This window comes from Gadus morhua, chromosome 23 (genome assembly GCF_902167405.1).
Source record: "Gadus morhua chromosome 23, gadMor3.0, whole genome shotgun sequence".
NCBI classification, from domain to species: Eukaryota; Metazoa; Chordata; class Actinopteri; order Gadiformes; family Gadidae; genus Gadus; species Gadus morhua.
This window is the reverse complement of record NC_044070.1, coordinates 19,057,293-19,076,706: the sequence shown is the minus strand read 5'-3', so window position 1 is coordinate 19,076,706 and position 19,414 is coordinate 19,057,293. Positions and strand designations below refer to the sequence as shown.

At 52.4% G+C, this 19,414-nt stretch overlaps 1 protein-coding gene across 1 annotated transcript in view; it reads right to left on the bottom strand.

The window, feature by feature from the left end:
- svila (supervillin a) overlaps positions 1–9,976 on the bottom strand; it is a 50,077-nt gene extending 40,101 nt beyond the window's left edge. The window contains exons 1-6 of the mRNA XM_030349727.1: positions 9,242–9,976; positions 5,895–5,958; positions 4,275–4,366; positions 2,970–3,033; positions 2,568–2,698; positions 1,163–1,892 (exon numbers count right to left, since the gene is read on the bottom strand). Of these exons, the coding sequence (XP_030205587.1) occupies positions 1,163–1,892; positions 2,568–2,698; positions 2,970–3,033; positions 4,275–4,366; positions 5,895–5,958; positions 9,242–9,299 (1,139 nt within the window). The 5' untranslated portion in view covers positions 9,300–9,976. The remainder of the gene's footprint in view (positions 1–1,162; positions 1,893–2,567; positions 2,699–2,969; positions 3,034–4,274; positions 4,367–5,894; positions 5,959–9,241) is intronic.
- Between the last annotated feature and the right edge of the window lie 9,438 nt (positions 9,977–19,414).

The window sequence follows — 19,414 nt, the reverse complement described above, 5'->3', positions numbered from 1 at the left end:
GGAGGAGGGGGGGGTGGTGGGTGATGGGTCAGACACAACCACTCTCCCCTGAGCGGGGGTACCTTGAGGGCCAGTTGATAAGAGAAGGGGTGTCGCCGTCAGCGTCAGTCTCCAAGTACCAATCGCTGTTCGCTTTAGCCCCAGCGCTGCACCAATCAAAAAGCAGCATATGTGTGAGGAGGCGGGGCCTGGAGTCCAACCCTAGCTCGACGCTTCGTAAGCATCGATTCCATAACACTTAAGGACTTTGTCTTCTTATTTTGAAAACCAATACAGACGCCTCAACTTTAGATTTAGAGACAGAGAGAGAGAGAGAGAGAGAGAGAGACACGCAGAGATGGAGAGATACAGAGAGAGACAGACAGATAGAGATGAGAGACACAGACCGAGATAGAGAAAGAGACAGAGCCACAGACACAGAGACAGAGACACAGAGAGAGAGAGACACAAAGAGAGAGAGACACAGAGACATAGAGACACAGAGACAGAGAGACAGAGAGACACAGAGACACAGAGAGACAGAGACACAGAGACACAGAGACACAGACAGAGACACAGAGACAGAGAGACACAGAGACAGAGACACAGAGAGAGACAGAGAGACAGAGAGAGCTCTCACCTGGGCAGCTGAGATTCAGCGGATGAGGAGAGGGTGATTATGGACATTACAGGGTGAACCAAAAGGGACGACAGACCGTACCCCAAAGGGAATGAGTGAAGATGAAACGGGGGCAGAGTGGAATGTCTCCCCTCCTCCCCCCCCCCCCTCCCACACTTGAAGGTCTTGATGGAGGCCAGCTGTGCTCTGGCACGGTCACAATTCTGACCACGGAGCCACACGGAGAACACTCAAAACACAACACCATCCTGACACGCACACACCACTGAGAGAGAGAACGAGAGAGAGAGAGAGAACGAGAGAGAACGAGAGAGAACGAGAGAACGAGAGAGAGAGAGAGAGAGAGGGAGAGAGAGAGAGAGAAAACGAGAGAGCATGCAACAGAGTGAGAAGTCAGAGAACGAGAGAGATAGAGAGTGAAAGACGGAGAGAGAGCGAGAGAACACACAGAATGGAGATCGCAGACTGAGGAATCTAAAATAAATAACTAAAGACACTCGATGCCCGACATCCGGTGATTAATAGGAGCCGCCCGCCACTTACCCGTGGCGCGTGAGGACGTTGTGGGTCTGCTGCTGGATGTACAGGTCCCCCGGAGAGGCCCCATGCTGGGGGGGCCCCGAGGCCCGCCTGCCCGTCTGGGGGGAGCTGGGCGGCAGGCCGGGGGCCGCGGAGACCTCCATGTAGGAGGAGCCGAAGGGCCCCGGCTCCACGGTGACGGGGGCCTCCTGCGGGGCCCGGCGCTGGTTCTCCAGGTTCATCCGCCGCTCGCGCTCGCTGAGCGGCTCCGCCTGGCCGCGCCCCGCCTCCGTCCCGGGGAGCCCCTGGTGGACGGGGGGGGCGGTGCGGCCCGCCCGGGGGCTGTTGACGGGGGCGTTGCCGCAGGACGCCTGCCGCTCCCAGCCGTCCTCCCCAAGGGACCCCGTCCGCGGCCGGGGGTCCGAGCTCTCGGACTCGGCCCGGGCGCGGCGGGGGCCGGGGTCCCCCCCCTCGCGGCGGGGGGCGGGGTCCCCCTCGGGGGGCTCCAGGTCCAGGGAGAGGCCGTAGCGCTCGGCCAGCTGCCGGCGCCGCTCCGCCTTGTAGCGGGCGATGCGCTCCGCCTTGGAGTCGGGGTCGGGGAGGGCGGAGGTGCGGGCGGGGGTGCGGCCGGGGGCGAGGGTGTGGGGGGCCGGCTGAGGCTCGGTGCTGCGGGGGCCCCTGGCCGGGGGGTCCGCGGCGGGGTGGTAGGCGTGGGGCCCCTGCAGGGCGTCGGGGCCGTACCTCTGGACACTGACTGGACGGGAACAACCGAGGAGAGACACACAGGGAGGAGTGAAGAGGAGAGAGGGAGTGAGAGAGAGAGACAAACAGGGAGGGAGGAGTGAAGAGGAGAGAGAGAGACACAGGGAGGAGTGAAGAGTGAAGAGTGAGAGAGAGAGAGACAGACAGGGAGGAGGGAAGAGTGAAGAGTGAGAGAGAGAGAGACAGACAGGGAGGAGGGAAGAGGAGAGAGAGACAGACAGACAGACAGACAGACATGGAGAGAGACAGACATGGAGGAGTGAAGAGTGAAGAGTGAGAGAGAGACAGACAGACAGACAGACATGGAGAGAGACAGACATGGAGAGAGACAGACATGGAGAGAGACAGACATGGAGAGACAGACATGGAGAGAGACAAACAGAGAAAGGGACAGACAGACAGACATGGAGAGAGACAGACAGACAAAGAGACAGACAGACAAAGAGACAGACAGACAAAGAGACAGACAGACAGACAGACAGACAGACAGACAGACAGACAGACAGACAGACAGACAGACAGACAGACAGACAGACAGACAATAAATGCAAAGCAGCACACAAAAAAAGAACATGAATCTACAATTCATTCATGGGGTTAATGGTAGGGGTTTGGGGGGCCAGGGTGGGGTAAGAGGTGGAGTTAGGGGGACCCCTAAAGGCCTCACCAGTACAGGGGTCGCAGCAGTCGGAGGCCCGGGTGTAGCGGGGCGTGTCCTCCTCCAGCAGCCGATTGGCCACCAGGCTGGGAGGCCCCTCCCCCTCGATGCCCTCCAGGCGCCGCGCGATACGCTCCTTCCTGCACGCACACACACACACACAAAAACACAAACAGGATGAGTCACAGGTCGCCATGACACTGGCATGAAAATGGCCGCCATCATCCAGAGAAACCGCTGCAACTGGTGAGCGTTCAGACAGCAGAGCCTTCCACACACACACACACACACACACACACACACACACACACACACACACACACACACACACACACACACACACACACACACACACACACACACACACACACACACACACACACACGAGTGTCCAGACTCCTGATGCCTCACCTGTTCATCTCCCAGTCGCTCAGGCTTGTGGTGATGCCCTCGAAGTGTTTCCTTAACTCTGAGACTGAAATGAAGAGGACACGGAACATCCATTAACACCATACTGGTAGAACGATGGAGGACTCCTTCATGAACGCCTCGTGAACGTCCAGCGTGAAACGCAGGCCCCTAATGGAGGTAGTAGAGGCTGCGACCAATCGATGAGACAAAACTGAACTGCAAAACGTGTCCTTGACTCAGTTAAAATACAATCATGAATATGATTTCCCTTTATCGGTTCACTAGAGCTGAGCTTCATACATCTTAGAACGGTAATTTCTTCACGCGGTCAAAGTAAACATTAGCTCGGCGACATTAGCAGCATATGGAAAAGAAAGACAAACACTCGCCTCTCTGGAAATGGCCCTTTATCTTTCTATTATCAGGCCTCACGGGGACAATGCAACAAAATGCTATTTATACATCGATCACAGAGCTGTGGTGCCTAATGACCACAGTAGCGGTTCTCTGAGCACAGCAGATTATGTAACAAAGTACTTATAGCCCGGGGCGACACACGCAGAATACCATCTGTAACCATTTGTGTACACTCGTCATTAACAAAGCACTACGAGCAGAAACTGTGCTCTTCCTCAAATAATATAAATAACTCAAAGCTTTACTTTTTGTCCTGGTTCCTACTTGTCATTTTCCAGGACCGACTTCAAGCCGGGAACTGAATCCGGGTCGAGCACTTTTCTTTGTGTGCCAAAGAATACAATACTATGAAGTATATTGAATATCTCCCTTTAAATAACTCCTCCTTAATGTTGCAGTGACCTCTGTATTGACCCAGAAGTTTGCTTTGATTTAGCAGACCGCGAGTAGCGTTTAAAACCAACATTGTGCGACAGGGAAAAACGATATGGTCGATTACACGCAGGAATTCACCTGGCAGGGATCATTGCAGTCGCACCGTAACAGAAACTAACAGAGAGCTGGGAGATGGTTTACATTTATATTTAGGCGACTTAGTACGAATAAGTACATTTGTCAGAAGAAAAAGAAACAATATATCTCTGTCGGTACAGCAGGGATGTTCAAAGAACCACAATCGCCAGGTTAACCCATTCGCTGTATACAACAAAGATAGGATAATATGCTACACAACACAAAAGTTAAGTGCCAGTAAGTACAACATACGATAAATGCATATATTGAGTGCCAGGACGTACAATATACAATAAGTGTGTACATTAAGTGCCAGGACTGCGGAGTCTATGGCAGAGTCCAGGTGAAAAGAGACTTCAGGTAGGACTGTGGTACCTTTAGGGAGCTGGGTGATGAGTCGGACATCGATGTCCCCGGGGGCTACGGCAGGGTCGTCCTTCTCCTCCACTGAGAACTCTTTGTGGAAGCTGAGAGGAAGCAGGAGGTGAAAGCGAGTGCTGTCACTGGAGGGCTTGGAGCACAGTAGGTTAAAGGAGGAGAGCCATTGGATGGATCACCATGACAACAGGGAAAACGGCCATAGAAGTGGATTATAAGGGAGGGGTGTTTTCCACACATGAATCATAGACGATCATAATAGCCAACAGCTCTGGAATGGAAGAAAGTCGCTCAGAAAGTGCAATCGTCAGTCCAAGGAATGTGAATTCGCTTCCTGCGAAGAATCCTGACGACTTCCAACTAGTTTGGGGCCAATAGTTTAATGCATCATTCTGCCTTTCCACATGATCATAAAAACACAGCTGCTGCAGCCACACTGGCTGAGTTTGGAAGATATCAAATCAACACACATCAGCAATGTTATAAAGCAGCCAACAGCTTCACTGTCAGCGCGAGCGTCATACTCGGACCCCGGGAACATCCAGACACCCCACGGTGGACTGCGGCCTCCTCTCTATTCTCAGCAACCGCGGACGCCGTGTTCCGACGGTCACCTTGACGACGTGTCCTCTCCTCCCCTGTCCAGTGGCGGGGAGGAGGGCTTTGAACCGCTCGCCCGCTCCAACAATGTAAAGCCAACGTTTTAAAGAGCTGCTAAGTTTACCGCTGCACCCGACACCCCAGGCCGGCTGGAGGACCTCAGCGTGGTGTCATCTCGTCCCTGCTCCTCACTGGAAACTACTCTATTTATATACGTTGAAATGTTACTCATATATAGCAGGAGAGTGACCTGAACTACGTGCGAGGCCGGGTTGCAGGTTTGAAACCCATCATGGGCCCACACCCACACCCACAAGAGACCTGTTAGCGTTGAGGGCGCTAGCCAGCGTTAGCGCCGCAGAGCTACGCTTCGACCTAATCTTTCACTTTATCCTTCCCAGGCTTTGACAGCGTGCCGTGATTGATGGGGCCAGGCTCCACCCCCCTCCCCCAGCCCCAGCGAGGCCCCTGGCTGCAGAACGAGTCGCGATGCAGACGGCAGTCACTGGAGCAGAGGAGATCTGTGTGGGTGAGCCCCCCCCCCCCCCCCCCGCGTGAGAGCCCACTGCGGTGAGGAACCGGGATGAGGCCCCGGGTTGAGGGCCCCGGGTTGAGGGCCCTGGATGAGTGCCCGGGTCGAGGGCCCCGGGTAAGGGGCCTGGTAGGACCATCGCCCAAACAAAGAGCTCACTACATGATCAATAAATCAAAGAAACGGTTTTATGGTCGCTGACAGAGACGTTACCTCAAGCCGACTCTTCACACTGACGCACTAACCGACACCACTCTGTGAATCGTCATTTAGAGGAGAGATCCAACCGTTCACGTTCACGTCAGGGAAAATACAACTTAAATTGTGGAGCGGGACAATAGTCTGACTGAAAATCGCATTTTCATGACGTATAGCAGAAACAATTACAGTTAAAATAACACTTTCAGAGTCAATGTACTAACGGTTTGAGCGCTTAAACTTCTGAATGAACCTTTGTAGAGTATAAGTAGTAAAACGCGCCTCACCTGAGAGCCCTCTTCTGGAATGATCTCGGGTTGCCAAGTTTGGCCGGCGTCTCTCCGCCAAGTCCTGTAAAGAAAGCAGCAGACGATAGAGAGAGAGAGTTAAACCTTTGTGCCCGCGTCTAATAAATGCTCATGGGCACATCAATAACGACGCGACCGCAGTGACTCGTCAGAGCCCTCCCCCCTGTGATCCATCGTCTCTTTGGAAGTGGTGACGGCCACATGAGACACGATGAGTCACCGGTCGCCATGACACTGGCTGGCATGAACATGGCCGCCGCTATCGCCAGCATCCAGAGAAACAACAACTGGTGAGCGCTCAGCAACAGCTGTTTCTCACACACACACACAAACACACACACACACACACACACACACACACACACACACACATCTAAGTGCGGGTCTGTGTGCGGTCGATGAGGTCATCGCTCAAAGCGCCCCAACACACGTACGTTGAGACCGGGGGGTGTGAGGGGTGATCACACATCAAGGTGGTGCAGCTGGGCAGTGTGCCAGCGGGGGGGGGGGGGGGGGGGGGGGGTCCGCATGCAGTCATGGTGCAGGAGACCTGCCCTTGGAGACGGAGTCCACGGAGAACCAGCCAAGACCTGACGCCCCCGTGATAAACCACTCAGGAGCGGATGGTCCTTCTCACGCTGCCAGGACCACAAGTGTGTGTGAGTATGTGTGTGTGTGTGTGTGTGAGGAAAGTTGAACCTTCAAAGTCTGATACAACCCAAAGCCCTCCAGGTGTGTGAGGGTGTGTAAGCAGCCCGAGTGCAGCGTTGGAGGAATGCTGGTGGTCTCGGTGGGACCCTGACGGCAGCGGCGGGCTGAGTTATGGACTCCACAGCCTCCTCAGAACGTGCTGGTATGGCCGCCCTGGGACGGAGTCCAGCCAGATGAGGCTCTGCCGGGACCAACATGTGGTTCCACTTCTCTGGAGACCACCCCCTCTCTGGGGTCACCTCTGGGGCGACCTACGCAACGCCCCACCCAGGCCCCCCCCCCCCCCACCACCCCACCGTACACAACAGCCCCCCCAAACCCCACCGTACCCCCACAAACCTCACCCCCCCCCCCCCCCCCAGCTCCAGAGAGCATATCAAGCAGGCAGAAGAGTCCATCAGCCAGAAGTGCTGAGCGCACGTGTTATTCACCAGAACATTGGTGCAAGCAGAAGATACTAAAAAAAGATTTTTTTTTGAACCATCAGCAGAAGAAAATAACTCTCTGCAATTGTAAAGTCAAAGCATAGAAAAGTGAGCATGTACAAGAATATTAAGTATTAAACCAAAACGAGTCTCTTCCAACAGGGTAGGGATCAAATATGGAGCACAAGAACTGTAAAGCACAACAAAACGCTGATAAGTACAAGTCATGCATTGATAACTCAATCAATTATTCCTTAGTGAAATGCCTTTATTAGCTTCTGTTGACTCAGCAATAGAGGTGTTTACATTTACATTTAGGGCATTTAGCAGAAGCTTTTATCCAAAGCGACGAGTAAGTACATTAAGTACATTAGTCAGAAGAAGGAGAAACAATATATCACTGTTGTTTCAGTGGTAAGGATATTCATAGAACCAAGTGCCAAGCACTAACAATCGCTAGGTTAACACATTCCCCGTGTACAACAGCGATAGATAAGATGCTACTCAATGCTAAGTACTATTTTTAAGTGCCAGGACATACAACACACAATAAGTGTGTACATTAAATGCCAGGAAGTACAACATACAATAACTGCGTCAGATGGGTGTGGGGGGGGGGGGGGGGGGGAAGGAGTTGTCTGGTCTGTTTGTCAGCCAGGTTGGAGCGGTACCATCTCATTAACCTACACATCCTCACAGCCCCTACAGGGTGCATGAGTCACCCCAGACACAACGACGCACAAAACCTCCACCCACCCCATCCTCACACACGACCGGCCGCCTTTGATGCTGTAATCCCCCAGAATACTATAGCCCGTGTGCCCTGGAGGGGCGAGGAGGGTGGGAGATTCCTCAACGGTGCGGTGTGTGTGTGTGTGTGAATGCGTGCGTCTGCGGAGCATGTTGGAACAGAGTGCAGAGCCGAGACGTCCACGATGGAGCTTCTACCGAACAGAGCGTTTGTTCCGGGTCACCACAGGACAGTGAAGAACGCTGGAGCAGCTGTCCTCCACAAGAGCGGAGTCAGTCCTTTATTTATGGATTAAATGCTTTATACACGTGGGAATATGTGCTTTGATTCAGATTGGGTTCCACTTTTTAACTGTGTACCTCAGAGAAAGATAGCCAGTAGACATCCAGTATTTAAAGTGATACACACCCACGGTCCTATTGGAACCAAACACACACTGCTAAGTAAACCAGTGTGTGTGTGCCTGTGTCCAAATGACAGGTTTCAGATTAACCCCCACACTGGGATTAAAGCTCAACCCAATCAGTGTCACTCCTTAACCCTGCCCAACACACACAAACACACACGTGTTCTTGAGTGTCTACTGTTGGCTGCGCTAGCCGTCGACTTAGCGCTGAGGGCCTGTTAAACCACCTTTGTTATGAGAACCATAATGAGTTTACACTCGGCTCAGCCTGCAGGCTGTACCCAGCGCTACGCTGTTGGTTTGTTTCGGAGCTCGTTCATCACAGTTGTTGCGTCACACAAGACACAACAACTTTCAGATTTAGACAGAGGTTTGCTGCTCTGGGCACAGAACTCCTGAAAGACTTCGACCAAGAGTGCGACACACACACACACACACGCACATACACGTCTGTGAGGGACTGCGCGGTCATGCTGCCCTCCTCTCTTGCGACACAGGCGTCCTTGGACGCCCACACAGCTAAAGGACGCACGTTTGGAAACGGGGCCAGCATGCAGAGGGAGAGAAAGAGAGAGAGAGAAGGAGAAAGGGAGACAGAGAGAGTGACAGAGAGAGAGTGACAGGGAGAGAGAGAGAGAGTGACAGAGAGAGTGAGACCCACAGAGACATAGACACAGCGAGAGAGACAGAGACCCACAGAGAGAGACAAAGACATAGAGAGAGACCCAGAGAGCGAGACACAGAAAGAGACAAACCCAGAGAGATAGACACGCACGCAAAAAGAGACCCGTGCAGAGAAACAAAAAGAGAGAGACAGAGACACAAACACACAGACAAACAGACGGATAGCGAGAGACGGAGAGAGGGAGCGAGAGACGCACACACACACACACACACACACACTGACAGAGAGACAGAGAGTCAGAGAGAGAGACTGCAGCTCCCGCTCAGCTCCCTGGCTCCGTCTCTGTACTTGCACCTCTGATTTCTGCCTCACTCTCCTGAAGAACGAAGCCGTCTGTCCTGCTCTTACCTTGGCTGCAGAACTTGACGTGAGTCAGGTAATTCGAAATCCACGGGTTCCGATACATTTTGGCGGGGTAATGAGGGCGCTGATAAGAAGAACGAAGAGGAATCCAGATCGGTACACGAGGAGGAAGAAGGGACGGATAAAAGATAAGGGAGAGAGAGAGTGAGGGAGAGAGAGAGAGGGGGGGAGAGAGAGGAAAGAGGGGCAGCGACAGACTGCAGCCCGGGAGAGGGATGCAGATACAAACGCAGTAACTTACTGCCCTGGATCTGAGGCAGTGAAGGAGAGCGAGGGAGAGAGAGAGAGAGAGGGAGAGAGGGAGGGAGAGAGGGAGAGAGGGAGAGAGGAGGGCTCAGGTAGAGTCAGAGTAGAGAGCTGCCAGATGAGGAGGGGAGAGAGGAAGAGGAGGAGGTGGAGGAGGAGGAGGGGGGGGTTACGTAGTAAACAGGGGTCTGAAGCTATGTCCACGCTCCTCTCCTCTCCGACCGCATCAGACGAGCCCCTCTAGCTGCAGACCGATCCGAGCTGAACGAGTCGCCCCGTCCAGGCTAAGCTCATTAGTCAAGAAAAGCAGAGCAGGCCCCATCCCATAATACCCCCTTAAAAACAGCAGGAGGTACCGGCCCGTGCGGAGCCTGCGACAGCGCCCGGGAGAATGACGAGGCAGAAGGTGAGAGAGCGAGGGGAGGAGAGCGAGAGAGAGAGAGAGAGTTTGGAGACTCAGGGGGAGAGCCGGGGTCCCCTGGCACGCAGACAGAAGTGTGGTGCCAGATAAACTAGCGCAGCGCGGCAGAGAGAGAGAGACAGAGAGAGAGAGAGAGAGACAGAGAGAGAGAGATATGGTCTGGAGCTAGAGCGAGACTCCAAGTCACAATGACCCCGTCAGACGGATGACAAATTCCACTTATCTCAGAGAGAAAGAGAACAAAGGGCAGAGAGGAGGAGGAGGAGGAGGAGGAGGAGGAGGAGGAGGAGGAGGAGGAGGAGGAGGAGGAGGAGGAGGAGGAGGAGGAGTGGGAGGAAGTGAGAAGGAGTGAGCAGGAGTAAGAGGTCCAGGGCGAGTGTGCAACAGAAACAAAGATGGAGGGGCTTTGCGAGCAGCTGTGAGCTTCGGGCTGTGAGCTCCGTGCGAGCGACGCCGCCGTCACGGTGGATATTCTTTGGTGTTCTGGACGGGCAGCGAGGCGCTGGGCAGAGGGGATGGAACCAACAACCCCGGAATCCTCCCACAGTGCCAGTTGTGTGTCGTCTTAGTGCGCGGACGTGTGTGTGTGTTGAGACGGGCCACCTGCAGCACATTTAGATTCCCTGTGAGTCTGAGACAAATGAGCTCCTTCTGTCTGCCGAGTATTCCCGCGATCAGCCATTCGCTGGACACACACACACACACACACACACACACACACACACACACACACACACACACACACACACACACACACACACACACACACACACACACACACACACACACACACACACACACACACACACACACACACGTGTTTTGGGTTCCAATTGGACCGTGGGTGTGCATCACAAATACTGGATGTCTATGGCTATCTTTCTCTGAGGTATACAGTTAAAAAGTGGTTCCCAATCGGAATTAAAGTACATATTTCCATGTGCATAATGCATATAATCCATAAACGAAGGATTGCTCTTCTTTTGTGGAGGACAGCTCCAGCGATCTTCACCGTCCTGATGACCCTGAACAAACGCTCTGTTTGGTAGGAGCTTCATCGTGGAGGTCTTGGCACTGTACTCTGTTCCTACACACACACGCACACGCACACACACCTTATGTGTATGTAAATTGTGTTGGCTGGCTAACCCTGAGATAAGCACACACATAGAGACATCAACAAACTGATGGGCCTGATGTCTAACCACAGGACAGGACAGGGAGCAAATGTTAAGGTGAGGTAATGTTTCAAAGCATCAGGACTGGTTGTATTGCAGTTGGCACGTTGGATTATGTTACATGAACGGGCTTGTCGTTAGATAACTGCAGGTGTGTGGGTGCATGTTTAAGTCTGTGTGGGCACGTGTGTGCGCAACTGTGTTGTATTGAGGAGGTGTTGAGCGTTACATAACAAAAAAAAAAAAAGGATGAGCTCATCTGGTGCTTTAAGTGGGAACTAATATTGCACATACACACACACACACACACACACACACACACAAACACACACGCACACACAAACACACCGGGGGAGGTGAGTTTATAGGATTCACCAGTTACAAATCTCCAGCACGCTGCTCCGAGCCAGCAACATAACACACGCATGCACGCACACACACACACAAGTGACTCCCCATGCAGTCATATCCGAACCAGACGTGTTCAAGGACCTCTTCAGCAGCTGGTGTCTCTCCTACAGTGATCGGAAGACATCCAGGGTTCAGTGTGGGTCAAAGGTCACCACTGGGCAACTCCGACTCAATATTCCTTCGTCGAACTAACGATAATGATTTACCTCAAGGACCTCCGAGATGGGGGGGCTCAAGAGATCGACGGGCCTGAGATTGTTTCTCGTAATTACACCCAAAACACACAAAGGCCTCTCAGTTCCATCTCACAATACATCCCCGCCCTCGGCCCTCTATGGCCTGGGCCTCCTAGCCATCATCGCACGATACTCGTGGCGCCACTACCTGCGTCTCACCTGAGGCGGGGGTTTGGGGGGGGTAAACGTCCTGCTGTCATGGAGATGAGCTCAGACCCGCCCGCCAAACCACAGGTCCGTACCCCGTCATTAGTGACTCCGAGGAAGACGACAGGAGCGGGCCCGCCACCGCCATGAGGTCATCGTCAAGACTCACAAAACCCCAGGACAAGGCTCGGTAATCTGTTCAAGGTGCATTCCGGGATTTACGGCGGCTGGGGTTGTTGGAAGTAAGCCCGAAACAACCACTGCAAAAAAATGCTTAATTAATGAGTGTAGCCGCAACTTCCATTAGCACAACCTGAGGACCTCGTTAGATAGTGAGCTAATGACCTCATTAGCTTCCTCTCCCACACACGCTGAGTCGACGCGAGTTGTTGCGGAAACAGGTGTGTGTGTGTGTGTGTGTGTGTGTGTGTGTGTGTGTGTGTGTGTGTGTGTGTGTGTGTGTGTGTGTGTGTCTCTCTTCCATTAAAAACGCCAGCGGATGTGAACACTAGCTCCCTGCCAGAGTGTGGACTCCCAGGCGACCCCTCGTCCAATAAACTCTCAGGGCGAGCAGCGAGGAGCAGCTCAGCACAAACCGCAGCCCAGGCTCCTCCGCCGGGCCTGGTTACACCCCTCGGAGGCCAAGGGGAGTCGCTTTAATATCGTAAACGGCGCCGAGACGCACCTCCGCTACACTGATCACTGCAGCACCTGTCGAGCCCTGGTCCAGAGGAGAGCCGTCAGCCCACAGGTAGTCAGCCTGCAGGTGAACTCTCCCAGACTGCCCAGCTCCTCAAGTGACCTCTCCAGGACCCAGGACTACAGAGAGAGGCGTAGACCTCCCACAGGACAGATGGGGAGACCCCAAGGGACAGAGAGACCAGGAGGCAGGAGAGACTCCAAGAGACAAGGAGACCAGGAGAGACCAAGAGGCAGGAGAGACCAGGAGGCAGGAGAGACCCCAAGAGACAGAGAGACCAAGAGAGAGGAGAGACCAGAGGCAGGAGAGACCAGGAAGCAGGAGAGACCAAGAGGCAGGAGAGACCAAGAATCCTGGAGAGACCAGGAGGGAGGAGACCCCAGGAGGAGAGACTAAGAGGAGAGACCAGAGCGATCCACAAGGCCGTCTCTGCAGACTGAACACAGATGACGACAGAAAGGCTGGCCAATGATTTCTGTTTTAAAAAAAGGTTAACCCATTGATTAGCCCTCTGATTGGTCGCTGTGAGCCTGGACGGTTTGGCGGTTTCCTCTGAGCCTCGTACGAGAGGCGGCAGGTCTCAGTGGAAGGCAGACACTCACCTCTTCCCAGGCTCTCGGACCACTTGAATGCAGAACTCTGTCCCACCCAATCAGCATTCTGTCACCACAGCTTTGTGTCACTAGGAAAGCACACACACACACACACACACACACACACACCTAAAAATAGAGTAGATAAGAGTTCCTGAGAAGGCCGCAGCACCCCAGGGGGCCAATCAGGGGGGACGACAGCAGGGGGTCGGAGCTCCTGCTGGCCCCAGCAAGCCGGGGAAGGAAACAACCGGCTAATCTTTACTGTGGAGGACAGTTTGAGGAGGGGGGGGTAAGATCATCTAACCCCAGCAAACAAGCAAACAGAGGTAACACAGGTTTAGGGGGTAACATCATCTAACCCCCAGCAGAAGGAGGCAACATCATCTAACCCGGCAGAAGGAGGACACATCATCTAACCCAGCAGAAGGGGGTAACGTCATCTAACCCATCAGAAGGAGGTAACATCATCTAACCCGGTAGAAGGAGGTAACATCATCTAACTACCCATCAGAAGGGGGTAACGTCATCTAACCCATCAGAAGGAGGACACATCATCTAACCCCAGCAGAAGGGGGTAACATCATCTAACCCATCAGAAGGAGGACACATCATCTAACCCCAGCAGAAGGGGGTAACATCATCTAACCCCAGCAGAAGGGGGTAAAATCATCTAACCCCAGCAGAAGGGGGTAACATCATCTAACCCAGCAGAAGGAGGTAACATCATCTAACCATCAGAAGGAGGCAACACAGTGTTCATGTATGTAGCAGCACCATCGCCCACAGTCCTTCAGACGGATCCACAAATAGACTAAATATCTAGAGATCAACCAGAGTACAGGAACAGGAGCTATTGTTCTGTTCGGGGGCCAGGGTGGACATAGCGCAGACATGCTAGGGCGCACACGCATGAACGCACGCGCACACAGTTTGATGCAATCACTGGTTATGGCCGTTCTTTTGTCCCTTCATTGTGGCCTGAGGTGGGCTCGCCCCAGCATGCACCTCTGTCCAAGAGGAATCGTCAACACGCTGTACAGAGCACAGTGGGAGACTCTAATGTCGCCCACACACACACACACACACACACACACACACACACACACACACACACACACACACACACACACACACACACACACACACACACACACACACACACACACACACACACACACACACACACACACACACGTCTGTGAGGGACTGCGCGGTCAGCGACCGATTATATAAACCACTTAAAAGCAGAGATTGGAGCAAAAAACGTTGCCTATTCAATAGTTCGACCGTTTAGACTTGCGTCACAACTTTTCCCATTTTAAACGTGTGTGCGTGGGTGCATGAGCAAGAGATGAACAAAGACTGTGCTTTTAATGCGTTCAGTGTCCCTGGAGGTTTACAGCATGTATGTACGTTAACAGGTTCCTCTAGTCTTTAACGTATCGTTAAAAGGTAAGTGAGCGGAATAGTTTGAGCCTGCGTATCGGGGGGATGTCACTGCCACGGTCAGAGACCCCCACCTCAGACTCGTTAGTCCTATTAGTAGCTCATCACAGCCCGCCTCTAATTAGCTTTAAGGATCTCTGACACCCCGACCCCTCGACCGCCAGGCTACAGCTCAGCTGGGGGGGGGGGGGGGGGGTGTAACAGTGTCAGAGATACAAGTTGTTGCTTAGCAGTAGTCACTACACCAAGAGACCCTCCTCAAGCGCACAACAAACCGGGACACGAGGTTTCCTCGGTGAAACCCAAGGCAGCAGTAGTGTTTCCAGTCGTAAAGAGAGGCTGTAAAACATGACTGAGACGGTGTGGCGGGGGACAGACGTGAGGCTTCCGTCTCCCAGGAAAAGCCCCCCCCCCCCCCCATCTGTCTCCCCTCGGTCTCGGGGGATTTGGGGGTCAGGTTACGGTTGAGGATGAGCGGGGTGAGGTGACCTACAGTATATTAGTCTCCAGCGAGGGTGGTGTGTTGGTTCACGTTTGGCCTCGCTGTCTGTAGGAAGTTACATTAACACTCGGGGCGTTTAGCAGACGCTTTTATCCAAAGCGATTTACAATAAAGAAGATATTTCAGAAGAAGGAGAAACGACAATTTAATCGGTGTCCGTAAAGTAAGGATGTTCATAGAAACAAGTGACAAGCACCAACAGTTGCTAGGTTAAACCAATTCCCTGTATACAACAAAGATAGCCATTATCTTTGGTTTCTGTTGATATCTTTTGGGAGTTTGAGCTGCAGAAGGGATACGTCAATGCATCATGAATTGTGTACCACACACTAGATAATGGAAAGGCCATCACAAGCTACTAGAGTCCAGAAGACGTCTTCAACTGGTCAACCTTGTCTGATGAGCAACAATGACAAACGTGGTGTAACCAATGCATGTTGTTACTTGATAAATGATGTCTTAATGATGATGCATTGTTATTGGCTCAGTCCAAAGAGTGATGAGTTGACTAATAACTTAAACACTTCAACAGGGCACTGTTGACCCGATATAGATCACTGTGGGTCAGCGGCAGCGCTGTGGGAAACGTGGAGTCACCGAGACGTGTCCTGCTCTCACAAGCCTTCAACCAGCCATCTTACAGGGAGATGAAACAAGGGTTTCTCATTATCATCCGTCAGCCATGTTCCCACTGTTCCCAGCCTGTTATTGGGAACGCTGGTTCTGGGTAAGCAGAGCAGTGAAGTGTGATTGGCCCTCTGGCCCCAAATGCAACTAACACATGGGGCCGTTACTGCTGCAAGACTATTAACAAACGAGAGGGGAGAGTTGTGTAACTGTGTCTCAATCTTTGTGTGGGGGAAATAATCTTAAACTGGGGATTTTTTTTTTTTTGCGTACAGGAATTTGCAAATGCATATTAAGAATCAGTGTAATCCGATTTGTAAACATGTAAAACCGAGCCAAGCAATGTCGTACTTAAAATACTGCCACTCACTGGTGGGCTAGAGGCTAGAAGCTACTGAGGCACACAGACGAATCGACACGCAATTACAGACCCAACAAGTGTAGCAAACAGAGCCAACCGAGGGGCCCGGCTGAGTTATAACTGATGACTTGTGAGAGGCAAAACACTTCTCAGCCGTTTATGTCTATTTGCGCATTTACGGATTTGTTTGACACGTTTGCACACAAGGATATGGTTAGTTACCCAACACTCGCATTTAAATTGTTCTGCTTCAATAACGGCCCCATACAAACAGCACATAAACATGAGGGGTAAACCTTCTAAACACATCAGACACTAACTGAAACCAGCCAGCCCCACGAAACACACCAACACATGCTAACAGTTAGCTCATCCACGGGCCTAAAGAGGAGAGCAGCAGTGTGTAACCAAGGGTTATCACCATGGCAACGCGTGAGGACCTCGACCAGTGTGTAACCATGGTGATTCCCATGGCAACGAGGACCAGAACCAGTGTGTAACCGTGGTGATTCCCATGGCAACGAGGACCCTGAACCAGTGTGTAACCATGGTGATTACCTCAGCAACGCACGAGGACCTGAACCAGTGTGTAACCATGGCGACTCCCTCGACAAGAGGACCTGAACCAGGGTGTAACCACGGCGACTCCCTCCGCAAGAGGACCTGAACCAGTGTGTAACCATGGCGATTCCCTCAGATGAGCGGCGGTGGCACTGACAGACGGGGTCGCAGTAAAGAGACGACCGTTGGGGCAGTAGGACCTGGAGGGCCGGGCAGACTGGCCCCAGCCGGCCCTCAGACCAGACCGGGGCCCGCTGGATAAACAGGGCCCACAGAATTATGGAAGGGCCCCTAAAAATAAAACAAGACCGCAGGGGGTGGCATGATTACTCGGTAGAAATAGTTAAGTGCATGCGTGTTCGTGTGTGCGCGTGTGTCCCTGTTTAAAAAGGTCTATTTCGGTCTCCCACGCTGACACTAAGAGCAGGTGCAGTTAACTCAACAAATGTGTCTCCCACTACCAGACGCAGACCAGCTCACCACCCTTAAATAAACTCTGATTTCACCCCCTTCTTTTATGTATGTATACTGTACACATACACATTTCACACAAAAACAAGCTAATCACTTTTACCGAAGCATGAGTGATGATGTAGGATTCGTCCCAGGACAGACGCAAACACGACGAACTCCAAACATTACGGAGACGAACGAGACAAAAACCAAGACAGGTATTTCCTTTACTTGTCAGACATATGAACATCTTTGGTTTTTGACCAAGAAACCAATGCAGTCGGAGAGCATGAAACAACAGAGCTTAGTTAAAAAACCAGGCCAACAGACCAGACGATTATTATTATAATTTCTTCAGCTCCACCTTTTTCTTCTCAATCCAACATTAAACCGATAGCTACAATGTCAACATTCAGGACTGAAGGAAAATCCTATGTTATACCAACACCAGTTAATAGTAGCTTAGGAGTGAGGAAGTGAACCCTAAATCAGAGAAGAACCTAACAGCGCAGGCTTACCTCTTCAAGGGTCAGGCCACTCCTCAAGCAGAGGTAAAACCCATGGGGGAACAGGTCCTCATTGAGTGTTGTCAGTGGGGGTCCTGGTTCTGAGGGGGGGGGGGCAGTGGGGGGGGGGAGGGTCTGCTAGTCCCACAGCACTGGTGTAAGGTCAGAGCTCTGCAGAACTCCTGGGACTGGGTGGACTGGGACGACTGGGAAGGGAGGCATGGGGGACGGATCAGCAGCTCTGATACCCCCCACCCCCTCCAGCATGTGTGGCTGTTGGGTCTCCAATAGAAGCCAATAGGGGTGGAGGAGGAGGTGGTGGGGGGGGGGGGGGGGGGGGGGGGGGGGGGGGGGGGGGGGTTGGGAGCATGAGGGGTGCGCTGCCAAATTTAGACGGGTGATTTCCCACTGCCTCAGCGCGGGCCAATCCAATGACAAAGGACTGGAGGTGAGGTCAGGCAGAGGCCGTCACCGGGGAAGTGAAGGAGACAGGGACGCGAAGCGGAGCTACAAGGTGGAGTTCAGCCAAAGACTCACTTGTTCGGAGTTCCCCTAGTCTTGGCATAGCCTCCCCCTCACCCCCCTTATGTACTTATTGTAAGTTGTATGTCCTGGCACTTAATGTACGTCCTTATGTATGTTGTACGTCCTGGCACTTAAAGGGGGCATGTCATACCACCAGTTGTGAGTGTGATTAGCCATTACAAGCAGGTTTGAAAATGTGCAGCATTGTGACATCACAGGTGGGCGTGTCCACCGAGAGGTGTGCTGGATAGATCCGTCTACCAGCCTACCCAGTAGACTGAAGTAAACGTTGCTCATCTATCCGTCACACATCTAGTTGGACACGCCCACCTGTGATGTCACAATGCTGCACATTTTGAAAACGGCTTGTAATGGCTAATCACACTCACACCTGGTGGTACGATAGGTCCCCTTTAATGTACGTCATTATTGTATGTTGTACGTCCTGGCACTTAATGTATGCACTTATTGCATGTTGTACTTTCCTTGCACTTAAAAAAATTGTGCTACGCATTGTGTAGCATCTTATCCTAGCTATCTTTTTTGCATACGGGGAATGGGTTAACCTAGTGATCGTTAGTGCTTGGCACTTGGCTCTATGAACATCCTTACTGTACCAACAGAGATATATTGTTGTTTCTCTTTCTTCTGAAAAATGGGAGTCGCTTTGGCTAAAAGCAACGTTAGATGCCCTAAATGTCCACCCCAGAGCCCATGACCCATATTAGGCTCTGCTCAGAGATTCTGACAGCAGTCAAATCTCCCACAAATAGATATCGGCAATTCAGAGGGATTAAATCAGCTGCTGGCCAAACAATCCCTCCAGGGGGAAACGCACACTGACCACTTCTATATAGAGCTGTATACCTAAGAAGTGAGGCACAGGACCTCACTGATCACTTCTATATAGAGCGGTGTACCTAGAGGTGAGGCACAGGACTGGACCCAGAGTCTGTGCATACTTGCAGTCCGATATGAGTCAGCCCCCCCCCCCCACTCTGCTCCCAGTCCAGTCTTGCTCTCCGTCAGGGAGAGGCAGACTACAGAGACGACCCCCAGGTTCGTTGACACGGAGCAGGAAATGCTAGATGAGTTACAGTGTAAGCCGAAGATCCAGGTCAATCATGTGCCAGGGTGAAAACACAGACACACCGTACACCTCCTGGTTGCTGGCTGGTTTGAAGACAAACAGCACCCCCTTGTGGTCTACATAAGCCACTGCGAGCTCAACCGAGACAAGGG